Here is a 15287-nt window from a genome sequence, read left to right as displayed (position 1 = left end):
GTTAGTATGAATAATATACTCAGTATGTAAGGCATGAATAGTTACACGAGATAAAGAGAGCAATTTATACCTCATACATTTCTTACGACGATTGTTATGCAAACTTAACCTTTTTCTAGAGGAAATGTTTCACACATACACATTATATCGTACCATACTCGACCATGTAGGTTCGGTGTCTTCTATACCCGGCCATAACAAGGCTCGGTATTGTCCATACCCAACTGCAGGGGTGCGCGCGCAATAGATATCATACCCTGCCATATAGGCTCGGTGTCACAAAATAGCTATATACATATATAACATACATGAGTATCCAAACAAACATTACAACTCTATCGCGGTGCCATAAGGTCGGTAAACCCCCGATTTCTATTATGGAATCACCACCATTATCATCATCATTATCATCATTATGATGAAGAACTTTTATCAATAATATCTTAAGAATCTTGAAAATCGTCAGCTTCTAGCATTTTCTAGGAATAGAATGTTATGAATATCATAGATAGATTCACGATAAGGAAATCATGCCTTTAGAAAGAAGGGTTAGCCTTAACATACCTTTACGTTTTCTTAACTACTTAACGTTCTCCTCCAAAGTCAGCAAAATCTACATTCAAGAGGATTCACACTAAGGTTAAGTCTTGGAAGTACTCAGAAGTTCTTACTAGAATAATTAGTAAGCTTGCGGAAATTGGGCAGCACTTCCCCTATTTCATCTACTTCAACCATGTTCCAAATCAACTCCCAAACAACAACGACAACTTCAACAATATCACGATTAAGAGATTTTTATTCAAATCATATCCAATATAACCCCAAAACTCATTCCCACAATCAATTTATAACAACAACTTCATTACAACCCTTATGCACTTGTATACAACACTCCTTTATCATCATTATTACCCTTCATAACAAGGTTATACTCAAAACATTCTAACAATTATAACTCAAGTTAATTTACTACTCAAAATATCATCAAATCCACATTTGAACTTCCTCTTTCACTTTCTTTCCTCAATCAAGTTGTTCAACAACCAAGCATTCTCAATAACATGAAATAGATATGAAAACTAACCTTTTATCACATAAGGATAAGCTTTGGACCAATTTATTCCCCTTGAGAGAAACCTCCACATCAACACCAAAGGAATTCTTGTACTATACAAACCCTAGTGAGCCTCCCAACACTTGGATCTCTTGATTTTCACCTGGTTCTAGAACTTTCATGGACTTGGAAAATGTTGAAAATGAGCAAAAATGAATAAGGGTCGAGTGTATAACTTAAAAAAAAATCTGGAACCGACCCGATTTACGGTCCACTTTTATGGACCGTAAAAATTATACGGTCTGTATAATTGGACCCTAAAATCCAACCAGTAACTCACCTCTTCTAGAAATAATTTACGGTGGAAGTAAGCCAAATATACGGTCTTAAAAATTATACGGTCCGTATATCTGACCATAAAACCCACTTTTTTACGAAAACATATTCTCATTGATTTTTTTAACCTTTAATCCTTCCAATACCTGCTAAACATGAACTTAACCCCTTATAAATATAAGATAAGCTCGTCTAATCTCATTTAACCTTGGTAACTCCTATATCCAAGGCTAGAACCACTAACACACAACGAATTGCAATATACAAAACCATGAGGCGTAATAATATACCCTTCTAGCTATCACTGGATCACCAACAGATATAGACACCTCAAAAGGATTAATCGACTCGGGTTTCACCCCAAACTGACCAGCAATAAAGAGGGTAACATACGAAAATATAGAACCTGGATCTATCACTGCATATACATCATGAGAAGATACTAATAGTATACCTGTAACCATATCAGGTGAAGACTCGAGATCCTATCAACCAACTAATGCATAAATACGATTCTGAGGACCGGCTGAGCTGGACGCTCCCCCTCTGCCTCTATCACGGCCTGCTGATGTCTGATAGCCTTGTCCCGGAGGGCGTACAAATAATGAAAAACAAGCTGCTGATCCGGTAGGCTAAACTACACCTTTACCACCCCTCGATGGACACTCACGCATAATATGACCTAGCTAACTACAGGCATAACAAGCATCTGAACCCAAGCAACACTGTCCAGTATGTAGCTTATGACACTGAGCACACCGTGGTAAAGGTGGCCTCATCCGCCCGAATCACCTCTCGCACCGAGAACACGAGGCTCTAGAACCCCGACACAGTCCGAATAAATAGATCGATCAAATCTCTGTCCTGTAAATCGCAGAGGTGTACTAGCCGCTGAATGGCATGAATGCCTAGAATACTGTAGTCTCTGATCCCTTCTGAACTTACTACTAGCACCAGAAGATCTAGCTCTCTTACTACGACCCCTATCATGCTCACCCTCGACCCTTCGCTGCTGGTGATGCTCTTCAAGATTCTGAGCGTGTTCCAAAATACTGGAAATGTCTATACCTGTCTGAAGTGAAGCCGTCATACAGTCATCAATCAAATATGGCCCCAATCCACTCACAAACTGGTAAACACGGTCTTCTATATTAGCTACCATATCTGGAGCATATCTAGCCAATAAATTAAAACGAAGACTATACTCTCGAGCACTCATGCTCCCCTGTCTAAGGTTCAGGAACCTATCAGCTCGAGCTTGTCGAATCTCCAGCGGCAAATAATATCGAAGAAAGACATTTGTGAACTCCTACCACACGGGTGGGGATGCATTAACCCCTCTAGAAGACACCCAAGTCTCATACCAATAGACAATAACATCCCGTAATCTATAGGAAGCCAACTCCACTGACTCGGTGTCTGGAGCATGCATCACCCGAAGCATCCTTAACATCCCATTTATAAAGTTCTATGGCTACTTATTTTATTTCAACCCAAAGAATTCTGGAGGGTCTAAATTAATAAAATCTCGAACTCTGGCACTAACAGCCCTATCACCATAACCCATACCTTGACGCTGGGCCTGGGCAGCTACCAACTGGATCAACAGTTAAATAGCCTCTCACATCTCCTGACCTGAGGCATCCAGTGGAGGAACTGGGGGTACTGGAGCTGGAGCTGGAGCTAGGGCTAGAGCTGCTCTATGCTCCTCTGGAGCGGCGAAGTATGAGAGGACCGAGATGGAACCTCATTCCAGGACTCGCCCTGCTCAACCTCTATAGGTGGTAGCCGTCCAGTTCTCCTACTGGCCACTAACTTGCCCTTCTGAGCCGCTGAAGCTTTCCTCATCATAGGCATTATTGAAATTATAGCACAGGATTAGGAAAAAGGGAATCCTCATAACATCGCTCTATCGCACGATCTAGGATGAGAAAGAAAGATCAATCGTCCTAAATGTCTTGTAACTTCCTGTTTATAAGTGTGGTGTGCTACACACCCATAAACAAGACTCTACTTGACACAACTCGTAGACAAACCCTAGGACGAACTGCTCTAAAATCACTTTTGTCACGACCCAATCGGAGGGCCATGACGGCCACCTAGAGTTAACCTACCGAGCACCAAAAAACACACAAGCACCTCATCATCATACCTGAGTGGGTCATAATGCTAACTAATAGATATCATAATCTGTAAAGGGACACAACCCAAAAGGTATATATATACACGTCATCAAACTGTACCCATGTATACAAGCTGACAAGGCTGTCAAAATGATATAACAAGATATGGACTGAGAAGGTCACAAAACATCTAACTGTGCATATATGTCTACGAGCCTCTACATAGAGTGCATAACATAATAAGGCCTCATTTCTTTGCACTTAATGGGGATCTGAATCTGAATGGTTAAGATTTCAGCCCATTAAGTGCATTTGTTTTTGTTTTTTTTTTTTAAATAATCTCTTAATAGGTCTGGTAATGTCTGATTCGGTCAGATGTGTGGAAGAGTCTAAATACTATTCAGACTCATTTTAAAGCCCTATTTTATTTCCCCAAAAATCTCTAACGTAGTTTTTTTTTCTCTATTTACGCCTGAACTCTCTCTCTTTCTCCAACAGCTCGGCTCTATCTCTCTTTCTCCAACAACATCTGCTCTCTTTTTCTCCTATTTCTTCAAGTAACAGTCGGCTGAAATTCTTTGCTCTACTTGTAAGATTTCTTTGTTTATTAAATTGTATATTCATAATATTCTTATCATTTGCCTTTTTGGTAAAGTACGTACACATTTTATTTAATAATATTAAGCATATGTGAAGATTATAGAAGAGAGAAAGCAAAAAATAAGATCATTGGTAGTTTAAATACAAAAAAAAAAATTAGACTATTAATAAGGAGCGGTCAAAATCCAAAAATGGGTCAATTCTAGTTGTTACATGGGTTAGCTTTTGGGCTAGCAGGACAAGTTAACTAAACATTTTTGCCTTCGGAGAGTGCCTTGAAGTTGACTTTCCATCGAAACATCTATGATTTAGCTCGTATTTGTTGTTGGTTGTATTATTTTCTTGTGAAATTATTGGGTTTTATTTTACTGTCCCAAAGATTTTATGGGTACTATTAGGCTTTGTTGAATTAGGATTTTGAATATCAACTGATAATCTATATAAACTCTTAGCTTGTTTGATTTTCAAGCAAAGGTTTTTGTTACACCCCACCCTTGGTAAGGCATGATTGGCACTCGGCACTTGGCACTTTACGAAAATCGAGCGAACCAACTTATAACTTACATCCTTCGTGTCTCAAATGGAAACAATAGGATCAAGAGGCTAAATACGAACATAATATCATGCATAAGTATATGTACATTAGACCCATGATGCCGACATTACTATCGTCACACTATGACTAAGCTGTACACAGGAACTGTCTGCAAAGCCTCTATGAACATGACTGAAGTATACAAGTCGGGATAGGGCCCCCGACATACCCTGAATGAAAATCATACATATATATATATATATATATATATATATAGACTCGACAGTGCTCCAGGAAGAAGTGGAGCTCACCAATCAGAACTGGTACCTGCAGGCAGCCTACTATGGAAGATCCTTGTCTCATCTATCTACACTTGCGGGCATGAACGCAGCGTCCACAAGAAGGGACGTCAGTACGAGCAATGTACTGAGTATGTAAGGCATGAATAGTAACATATTAAGAGATATCGAACATGGAAAATAATATAATTAACGTATGAAGATAAAGTAATATAAAAGGGATCAACCTGTGCCTCTAAATGCCCTTTTAAGGCGAATGTCGTGCACGCTTAGCGTTTTAAGAATTTTTCCATACATATATAATATATCGTCCGATCGCTAAGGCGCGGTAATATATATATATATATATATATATATATATATATATATATATTTATATACATATAGCATCTTACATGGTGTTATCTTACCCGGCCATGTAGGCTCGGTATTATCTTACCCGGCCCTTTCGGGACTCGGTGTTATCTTACCCGGCCCTTTCGGGACTCGATGTTATCTTATCCGGCCCTTTCGGGACTTGGTGTTATCCCCAACTGATCAGTCGGATGCAATGCATACATACATACATATATACACATAAAAATACATAAATGAAATCAACGTCATCATTAGCATTACCATTGTCACTATATCATTCCTTGAAGGATCAACCATTGTTAGATGAAATCGACAATGTCACGGGAGTCTCGAGAATCATGAACTTAGGTAGCACTGGAAATAGAATCGTTATCATCGCTATATCTCACCTCGAAGGAACGAGTAACATGAGGTGAGACCATCAACAATAAGTACGATTAAGAGATTCATGGAATGGCTCAATAATCTCATAATGCGTTCAAATCATAGCTTCGGAGTTTCAAAAGAAGAGAATCATCATCATCGTCACAATAATCATAGAACATATTCCATTTAACATCATAAGAGGCTTTAAGAGTCATGAACTTCGAGCTTTTGAAAACAAGGCGGTTATGGAAACATTTATGGAATCATAACATAGGAATCATGCCTTTGAAAGAAAGGGACGAGCCTTAACATACCTTTTTGGTCGCCTTAACTTTAACTATTCAACGCTTGGCCTCCCAGGCTCGTAAATCTATATTCAAGAAAATTTATACTATTATTAGACTCATCTTCATTGGCCTGTCTTAAGCCCTTAAACTAACTCTTTCTAGAATCTGCTGAAATTTCGGCAGCATCTCCCCTCTTTATATGCCCAGCTTGAAATTATAATTCAGCATCCAACAACAACAACAACAACAACGACAATAACATCATTTCCAACACCAATATGTACCATAAAACATCCCACACGATGTTTTCCAATTTCCGCAACCAACCAACTCGCTATACAATTATTTAACGACTTTATCTCCGTAAATAAACCAAAATTAACATTAATAATAGGAGATTCATACCTTATTCTTGTTAAAACAGCGATATCTTCAATATCCAACTTGAATCCACCGCAAAACCATACTAGAATCACATCCATGCATTTATCCGAGCTTCGATTAATACTCCGTCGCTTGAAAATTGCTTACTTTGTGCTCTCCTCTCTCTCTCTCTCTTCAATTTTTTGAAATTTTCTGGGCAAATCTGGTGAAAAAAATGGGTTTTTTACCCTTACTGTAGCGGTACTGTAGCAAGGCGGTTACTGTAGCAGTGCTGTAGCACGCGTTTCTGCTCTGTCAGCTGAACTTGTAACGTCCATAATTCTCTTCTCAGATATCCTATCGACGAGTGGTTTGTTGCGTTGGAAACTAGACTCGACGAACTTCATTTTAGGATTTTGTTTCACTTTAAAATGCTTCATATGCTAAGAGATATTTGTCCCTCGATTTGGACCAAAATTTTCACACAAAACATGACCCATCCTTTCTCCAAAGTCGTAGTACTCCATTTCTTCCACTCATTTCCTTATAAAACCTTCCGGTATATCTTATATACATCCTTCACTTATTAAATATACTTAATAATGCTTGCTCCTTATACTCCAAAATGGTTTTACTTAATCCTAACTCAATGTACTTATGTTTCAAATTTGATAAGTGCTCTTCGAAGATACGGGGTGTAACAGTTTTTGCAATCAAAATTGTTAGAGTTTCTTTTGTCCTTTTTGCATCGTTAGTTAGCCCAGAGGTTAGAGGCGGAGTCAGGATTCGAAGCTTGTGGGTTCGGGGTTCTAATTCTTTAAAGTTACTGGGTTCTTAAGTACTAATTTGTGCATATTTGACAAAAAATTTAGTACAAATATATGGTTCGGACAAAAGCTACTTGGTTCGGCCGAACCCACGCCTGAGGGGCTAGCTCCGCCCCAATCCAAGGTGTATAGTTAACTAAGTTGCTTGGACTCTCCAAAAGTATTGTCGCACCTGTGTCAGATTCTTCAAAAAATGCACTACTTTTGAAAGATCCGACACGCACCCGTCGACATTTTTGAAGAGTCCGAAAAACATAGATAGTTAATGTTGTTGGTGTTTCTTGAATTTATTATTTGTGACATAAAGGAGAAACTTGATGATGCTCATATATTCCATGCAATCTGATTATTCATGTGCAGTAATATGGTCATTATGTTAAGGATGATGTAGCATAGCATGTATGCTTGAGATTCACAATGTGCCATCACTGTGGATTACACTCCATAGCGGAATTGGCCGTTGCATGAGGTTATATTGACCTGTGACTTACTTTTAAGCTTTAGGGTATGCAACTGAGCTGAAATGTGTATGCATTGGAGTTCTTTTCTTTTACTATAGAAAGCACTCCAACTCATGTAAATATCTGTCTTCTGGTTGTCACAATCTGAACAAACATCCAAGTTTTTCACCTGAACATATGTCGCAGAAGTGCGCTTGCTTCTCCATTTTTCCTATGTTTCAATATCACTTTGTTATTTGAGTTACAAACTATGTAAAGGCATCAAAAGTGATTTAAATCAATTGTGGTTACTCCATTCCTCACCTTAAGGTATTGTGCCAACTTTTAGATCATTTTAGGATACATGAATTGGAGGGTGTTCGGAAAAAAATTGGTACCTGAGACATTTAAAGGAATTTATTGAAGTTTTGAGTTACTTTGCTTATCCATCGGAATCTAGACATGACGAATCAACACACAAATTTTACCCCATAACTATATCTTTCTTTTTCTCAGAGTGTTATAACTTCTTTTGTACTTATGTGCAATTATTAGGTTGTAATTGGCTGTCGTACTATGTTGACAACCAATGTAAAAACACTATCTCTACGACTCTACAATATATAATACTGAAATGTGTTGGGTGTCTGCACTTGGATAGAGCATGTTAGTTACAGTGGATTCATATAACAGACTTTGGCTAATTGACGAGCGATAACGTTGAATGATTTTTTTGGCATTTTTCATGTATAATTATTGAGTCATCAACTGTGATTCACATTGTTTGTTTGAGATCGATGCATATCTTTCTTCTTATGTAAATAAGAACTGTATACGGTGAAGGTGTATAGTTAAATAAGTTGCTCAGACTCTCCAAAATTGTTGCCGCACCTGTGTCAGATTCTTCAAAAAATGCACTATTTTTGGAAGATCCGACATGCACCCGTCGACACTTTTGAAGAGTCCGAAAAACATAGATAGTTAATGCAATGAAAATGTGCAATCTTACTTTAGAGTGCTTGAACTGGTTTGAGCTATATTTTATGCAACAATGTTGTTGGAGAGTAATACTGCCAATATTTCATGATAGCATTTAATTTGAGGTATGATCACCTGTTTATTTATCAAAGAAAGAACTTTTTATCACTAGCTCATTCTCCATGAAATAGAGTATATTTTATCAACTTTTATGAATTCTGGCAAAATGGGTACACCAACAAAAGCATTTATAAACCAACCTTAAAAAGATAACAACATTCACAAGATATATCTCCCCAGCTTCTCATGTTAACAACCATATCAAGTCCAAAAGACAACTCCATTAGCTTTGTCTCAACTTAAGGAGTAGTTACTAGTATCAAGCTTCAATCAAGATTGACACCATCCTAATTATCTTGACAAAACGATCTGCAAGACTGAATTGGTGTATTAGTACTTATATTAGATGCAGGTTTTATGGAATATCATCTTTATTTGTTTTGAATTTAATTTTTGGAACTCTGTGGTACTATATTATGCTTATGGAACATACTTTATTGGTGAAATGCACTATTTCTGTGTGATGTTATGCTTCATGAGTATAGAATAATTTTTTATAATCACTTTATTGTTGTTATGTAGTAACTTCTTTCTATCTTTGTAAATATATAGCTAGTTGTGCTTATTATTGTGTGTTGTATCTTTTTTTCTTGTTAAAACAGATTCAACATGGATATTGATGATCAAATATTACTGTTGATGAGCTTGTATTGGTAGAGAAACCGTTATAGACTCAAGTAAGATCGAAGAAATAGAGATTTAACATCATCTTTATCTGGTCAAAAGTATACATTAGAACTATTGTCCGGCTCTAATCGACAATGTATAGAATTGATGCACATGTCACGTGATGCTAATGTTCGGCTATGTCAACATTTTAGACATAATGGATGGCTTAAAGAAAGCAAACATATATCTGTCGAAGAGAAGATAGCAATATTTTAACTATCATAGGACATAATGAGCACTACATCGTTATCAATAGAAGATTTCAACATTCTTTGCAAACAGCTCACAAGTATTTTCATGAGGTTCTTGATGCAATGATGAAGTTTGCAAAAGAGATGATAGCGCCGACAACATTTGATTCGAATATGAATATTCCTGGTGCTCATAACAAATTACGAAGAATTTTTAAGGTATTATTTGTTAAACTATCATTAAATAATTTCATAAGAAATAATTTTTCTGTTCATTTTTTTGACATATATTTATATATTGGCAGGGAGCAGTAGGTGCACTAGACGGGACATTAGTACATGCCGTTGTTCCTGCTAATCAACAAATTGTTTACAGAGGAAGAGGAAAAGGCAAAGGCTATCATAATGATCTGGCAATATGTGACTTTAATATGGTCTTCACTTATGTTTATGATGGATGGGAAGGGGTAGCACATGATGCACATGTTCTAACGGAGATTGTGTCTAATCCAGAGAAGGGCTTTCGATTTCCTCCATCTAATAAGTCATACAGTTTAAACAATTGAAATGATTATGTAACTTTTCAATAGGATCACCTAACATTTTTATTTTAATGTCAGATAAATACTATCTATGTGATGCGGCATATTCTAATACTCGAGGATTTCTAGTACCGTATCATAATATTCAATATTGATTAGGAGATTATCATCGCAGGCGTACCATAACTAAGGAGGAAAAGTTTAATCATGCTTATGCACAGTTTAGAAACATTATTGAACGTTCTTATGGAGTCTTGAAAGCAAAATTTCCTATATTGGACAAGATGGCTCCATATCCTATTAATATCCAAAGAGATGTTGTTATTGCATGCTTTGCAGTTAATAATTTTATCAGGAAGGAGTGCATCAATGATGACTTATTTAATCAACTTGATACGCCTCAAGTAATTTTTGATGAAGGAGGACAACCAGAAGAAGCATTGGATGAAACAAATGGACCTAGTTGGACAGCTGAAGATTCTCAGATAATGACCGATATGCGGGACCAACTTGCACTCCAACTAATGCAAAAAAGATGACATACTTGAGAGTTCTATATTTAAGTCATTTGAACTTTTTTCTCCAGTGTTGGAATGTTAAAATTTGATGATTGTTAGTTAGTTATTCAAATACTCTAATATTTATGCTTCTAAATCATTACTATATTTGAGATATTATTTTGCTTGGTTGGATAAGTTTGATTAATAGATTAATTTATGTTGAATTTAAATTTTATGATTACATTTTATTACAACAATCTTTTTTATCACTATATCTTTTTTTAATAATTTAGATAGTTCAATAATTGTATCAAACACAAAATATTCATTTATGTTTTTAAATACTTTAATTTACCTCTCAAATAATAGTGTTGTTGTTTAAGTTTAAGTTAATATTGTATCTAATATTTTTTTGGTATGACTTTTAATTACTATTTTGTTTGAGTTATATATTTTTTATGTTTAAATATCGATATATTACACACATTAGATGATGAAAAACAAACAGTCTTAATCAGTTAGTGTTCAGATCTATAGACCACATCTTAATATTTAGATGTGTATTCAGATTCAGACATCTTAATCTTAAAAAAAAATGCAGCCTAAGAACGGGACAGGAGCCCGCCATGCCCATATATACATAAAAGAAACATACCATGCTAATCTGCAACTCCGGAACAAGTGGAGTGCTCCTGTACAATCGCTGAGAAGGCAGCCTACAGGTCTGATCCGTCTCCCTGTCTACCTGCGGGCATGAACGCAGCATCCACAAATAAAAGGACGTCAGTACGAATAAAGTACTGAGTATGTAAGGCATGGAAAATAACATAGCATAGGTATGAAAGTAACAAGAGATAAGAGTGATAACCTGTACATCTGAATGCCTCTTAAGGCCGATGTCAATCATACTTTCTTTAATAGAAAATATATATATATTTTACATATACACATATCATAATACCGTCCCCGGCAATATAAGCTCGGTATCATCCGTACCCGGTCATAATAAGGCTCTATTTTATCTGTACCCGCCATGATAGGCTCAGTATTATCCGTACCCAATTGCAGTGGTGGTGCACCATAGGTGTCGTACCTGGTCGACTATAGTGCAGCTCAGTGTGAGAAAATATATATATATATATATATATATATATATATATATATATATATATATATATATATATATATATATATATATATATATATATATGAGAGCCCAAAGAAACGTTATGACTCTATGGGAGTGATGTAAGGTCGGTAAACCTCCGATTTCCATTATGGAATCATCATCATTGATATGTCTCACCTTGAAGGAACAATAACCATAAGATGAGATCAACAACAATAACAAAATCAATAACCATAAGACAAGATCCATAATCATGAGACATCGATCAAGAATACCATAAGAACATCAAGAAACATGAGCTTCTAGCATTTCTTGAAATAGGGTTACTACGGACATCATTCGTATAGGTTTTGTATTAATGTGATCATGCCATAAGAAAGAAAGGGACAGCGTCACATACCTCGTCGCTTACTTAACCACTCAATGTCTATCCTTCCGAGCTTGCAAATCTACATTTAAGATGATTCATACTAAGGTTAAGTCGTTGAAACGTTTATATGATCAAACTAAACTATTAGGTGAGCTAACAAAATTTACGCAGCATTTCTCTTGTATCATCTACTTCCTCTAAGTTTCAAAACAACTCCCAAACATCAATAACAAATTAACAATGCCATAGCCAAAATATTACATTTAAATTAACCTCAAATCAATCCAAAACTTCTTTTTCAAATTCAATCCATAACCAATACTTCAACTTAATACCTTATAATTTCTCTACCATAATTCTCTTCACTTCTAAGACTTACTAACCTCCAAATCAACCCAAAATAAGCAATAAGATGAAGAAAATACCTTTTTCTTGAAGATCTTTAGCCACACACAACTTGCTCCAAAATTTAATTCACCACCAATCCAACTAGAAGCAAGAACACACCTCTTCCATGAACTAGCTTAGGGTTTCAAGGCTTGATCTTCTCTTGGAATAGCTTGGGATGATTAGAGATGATTAGAAAGGGTTGGGAGAGCTTAGGGGGTCTAGAAGGATCTGTTTTTGGTGAAATAATGACCCAAGGTCGTGCCCCTTTATTTTATAACAAAAGGGAAAAATTCCACCGCCTTAATTTCACGGTACACTTTCACAGACTGTGAAAAATTTCATTGGCCGTGAAATCAGTCCAGTGACTCCTCTTCACTTCCACCATTTCACAGTGAGAAAATTTTCATTTTCACGATCCGTGAAAATGACGCTGCTTCTCAGATTTGCGTTCTGTCAGTTGCATTGAAAAGAAGACTCGCTGAACTTGAATTTACATAATTTTGCATTCCATAACTCCTCATATTCTAGGAGATATACCTCTCTCAAGTTGGACCAAAAATCCGATCAAAAATTCTGCAAGGTTTTCCCAAAGTTTCGACAAACTTAATTTCTTTGGTTCGCTTGTTCTCCAATCCTTCCATAACTTACTAAACATGAACTTAAACCATCATAACCATAAGATAGGCATGTATAACCTTGAAGAAAACTCCGGTGTCCAGGACTAGACAACTAACATCCATCGAATCTCAACGTACAAAACTACGAGGTGTAATAATTGCTTACTTATCATTTACTTTATCTTTACTTTATCATGACTTTATGACTCTGTTGCTTTACAGGATTTACAACAGTCAACAGCGGTCCCCGAAGACAACCGAAGGATTTACAACAATCAACATCAGTCCCAGAAGACAACCGGAGGATTTTCCAACAATCAACATCAACTCCCCGAGGACAACCGGAGACGTCATTCATCACCAAGTCCTTAAAGACAATTGGAGACATCATTCGGCCGCACAACCCCTTCATCATAAGCCACACGGCTCTATCTACTTTATTATTACTTTATCACGACTTTATGACTTTATTTAACAACTATACCTTGAAGTTTTGCAGGATTTTATAACACTCAACATCATGTCCCCGAAGACTATCGAAGGCGTCATTCATTCAAGTCCCTGAAAACAGCCAGAGACAACATTTGGCCACACGGGCTCATCATCTCATAAGCTAATCATACTCATATTTATTATCATTTTACACTCTTTATGAATTTAACACTTTCAACTTTACCCTAGACATTACTAATGATTTTAGCATGAATTTTAGGTAACTTCTGCTTAAGACATTACAACATACTGTTTGCTAAGGAAACCATGTCAAGATTCTAGAGACAGTATTTCGACTCGTCACAACTTCATTTTCATAGCCATACGACATCACATTTATCTCAATTATATTCTATTTTTACATATTACTTTATGTACTTCATTTGCTAATTATTTACTTTTAGTTTTGACAGGAAATACAATCTACACACATTAACTACAACAAGAGACGCAACATAACGTGGAACTCTCTCTTGCGCAGTGAACTGGGACGATTTAATTTGCTGAAGAGGAATATCAAACTCGCTAGCAAAGGTCACGAATCTACTCTCGAACTTCGCCCACGTCCCAAAAACATGTGATATGTGGGGTTTTCAATTTTTTTCTTTCATATACAACTCTATATCTCAATTCAATTAACTCTTTCATAATCCTACACTTTTTCTATATCTCAGCGTCACCATAACTCGATACTGGGGCAACTTTGGAGGATCTGCAACGTGTCTAATAGAGTCCAACGTATGGGTGTGTTGTTCACCACATTTATAATTATGAGGCTATAAACATACGTTTCATTCTCAAACACTCTTTTCACTTGTCTTTAACCCCTCGAGGATAAAAGTCCAATACTAGTACTCTTTTTAACGTCACGACCCAATTTAGCTAAGTCGCGCGGGCACCTACCTTTCCCGCCTCGGTAAACGAACCCTTATCCCAACAATTGCAAAGTCATAACTAAACAATTAAACAAGCGGAAGAGATAAAAATCACGTAAGTCTGACGATAATCATATAGAAATGTGCAGAAGTAAGGAAATACATCAAATTCACCCAGAGTTTGGTCTAACCATACAAGAGCCTCTAACTAGATGCTACAAGTCTGAAAGTAACAAAATACATCAAAGTCTGAATATATTTCAGAATATGAAATAAGACATAGATAAAAGAAGAATCTCCAAGGCGGCGGACGTCCCCATGCTCACCCTGTAAGACTTTAAGCCGCAACTGTGATCCACTATCAGCCACGAGAAACAGAGGTCGATCCCACCTGGAACTCTGCATTCATAAATGAATGCAGCAAGTGCAGGTCAGTACAAACAACAAGTATTGATAGGTATCATAGGTCGATTAAGTTTAGCTAACACATATCCAGTCAATAAAGTAAGATAAACAGGTAAATCAACAAGGTATAAGTCAAACACGAGCCAAAATCCAAGTACGCATTATCACCTATGTTATAGTATCTAAACCCAATTATATCAAGTCTCAAATATTAAGTCTGAATCTGTATCATCAAAATTACATCACAAGAATATGACAATAGAAGCCATGATGCAATGCAATGCAATAATGTATAAAATGTGAATGCAATGCAATGTTGTGTACACATGTACTCCAATGATGGAACATCACGTCTCGGTAGCACAACCCATGGGGGACCCGCAAAGTCCATGTACCTCACGGTTCCAGCACAGACCTCGGCA

At 36.6% G+C, this 15287-nt stretch overlaps 1 protein-coding gene across 3 annotated transcripts; it reads left to right on the top strand.

The window, feature by feature from the left end:
• Nucleotides 1-3838: 3838 nt before the first annotated feature.
• On the top strand, nucleotides 3839-10761 carry LOC132040070 (uncharacterized). 3 transcript variants are annotated; one of them, XM_059430684.1, is made up of 3 exons: nucleotides 3839-4102; nucleotides 9343-9764; nucleotides 9851-10417. In XM_059430684.1, exons 2-3 carry the CDS (start codon nucleotides 9669-9671, stop codon nucleotides 10109-10111), a joined length of 357 nt encoding a protein of 118 aa, XP_059286667.1. In that variant the 5' UTR covers nucleotides 3839-4102; nucleotides 9343-9668; the 3' UTR covers nucleotides 10112-10417. The 3 variants fall into 3 exon arrangements, 2 of the variants coding, with proteins under 2 accessions (XP_059286667.1, XP_059286668.1); XM_059430685.1 differs by having other exon boundaries at nucleotides 9288-9764; XR_009410554.1 differs by lacking the exons at nucleotides 9343-9764; nucleotides 9851-10417 and adding an exon at nucleotides 10427-10761.
• Nucleotides 10762-15287: the final 4526 nt, after the last annotated feature.

Source organism: Lycium ferocissimum, chromosome 12 (genome assembly GCF_029784015.1).
Source record: "Lycium ferocissimum isolate CSIRO_LF1 chromosome 12, AGI_CSIRO_Lferr_CH_V1, whole genome shotgun sequence".
Classification (NCBI taxonomy): domain Eukaryota; kingdom Viridiplantae; phylum Streptophyta; class Magnoliopsida; order Solanales; family Solanaceae; genus Lycium; species Lycium ferocissimum.
The sequence above is the reverse complement of the archived record's forward strand: the minus strand, read 5'-3'. Positions and strand labels throughout refer to the sequence as shown.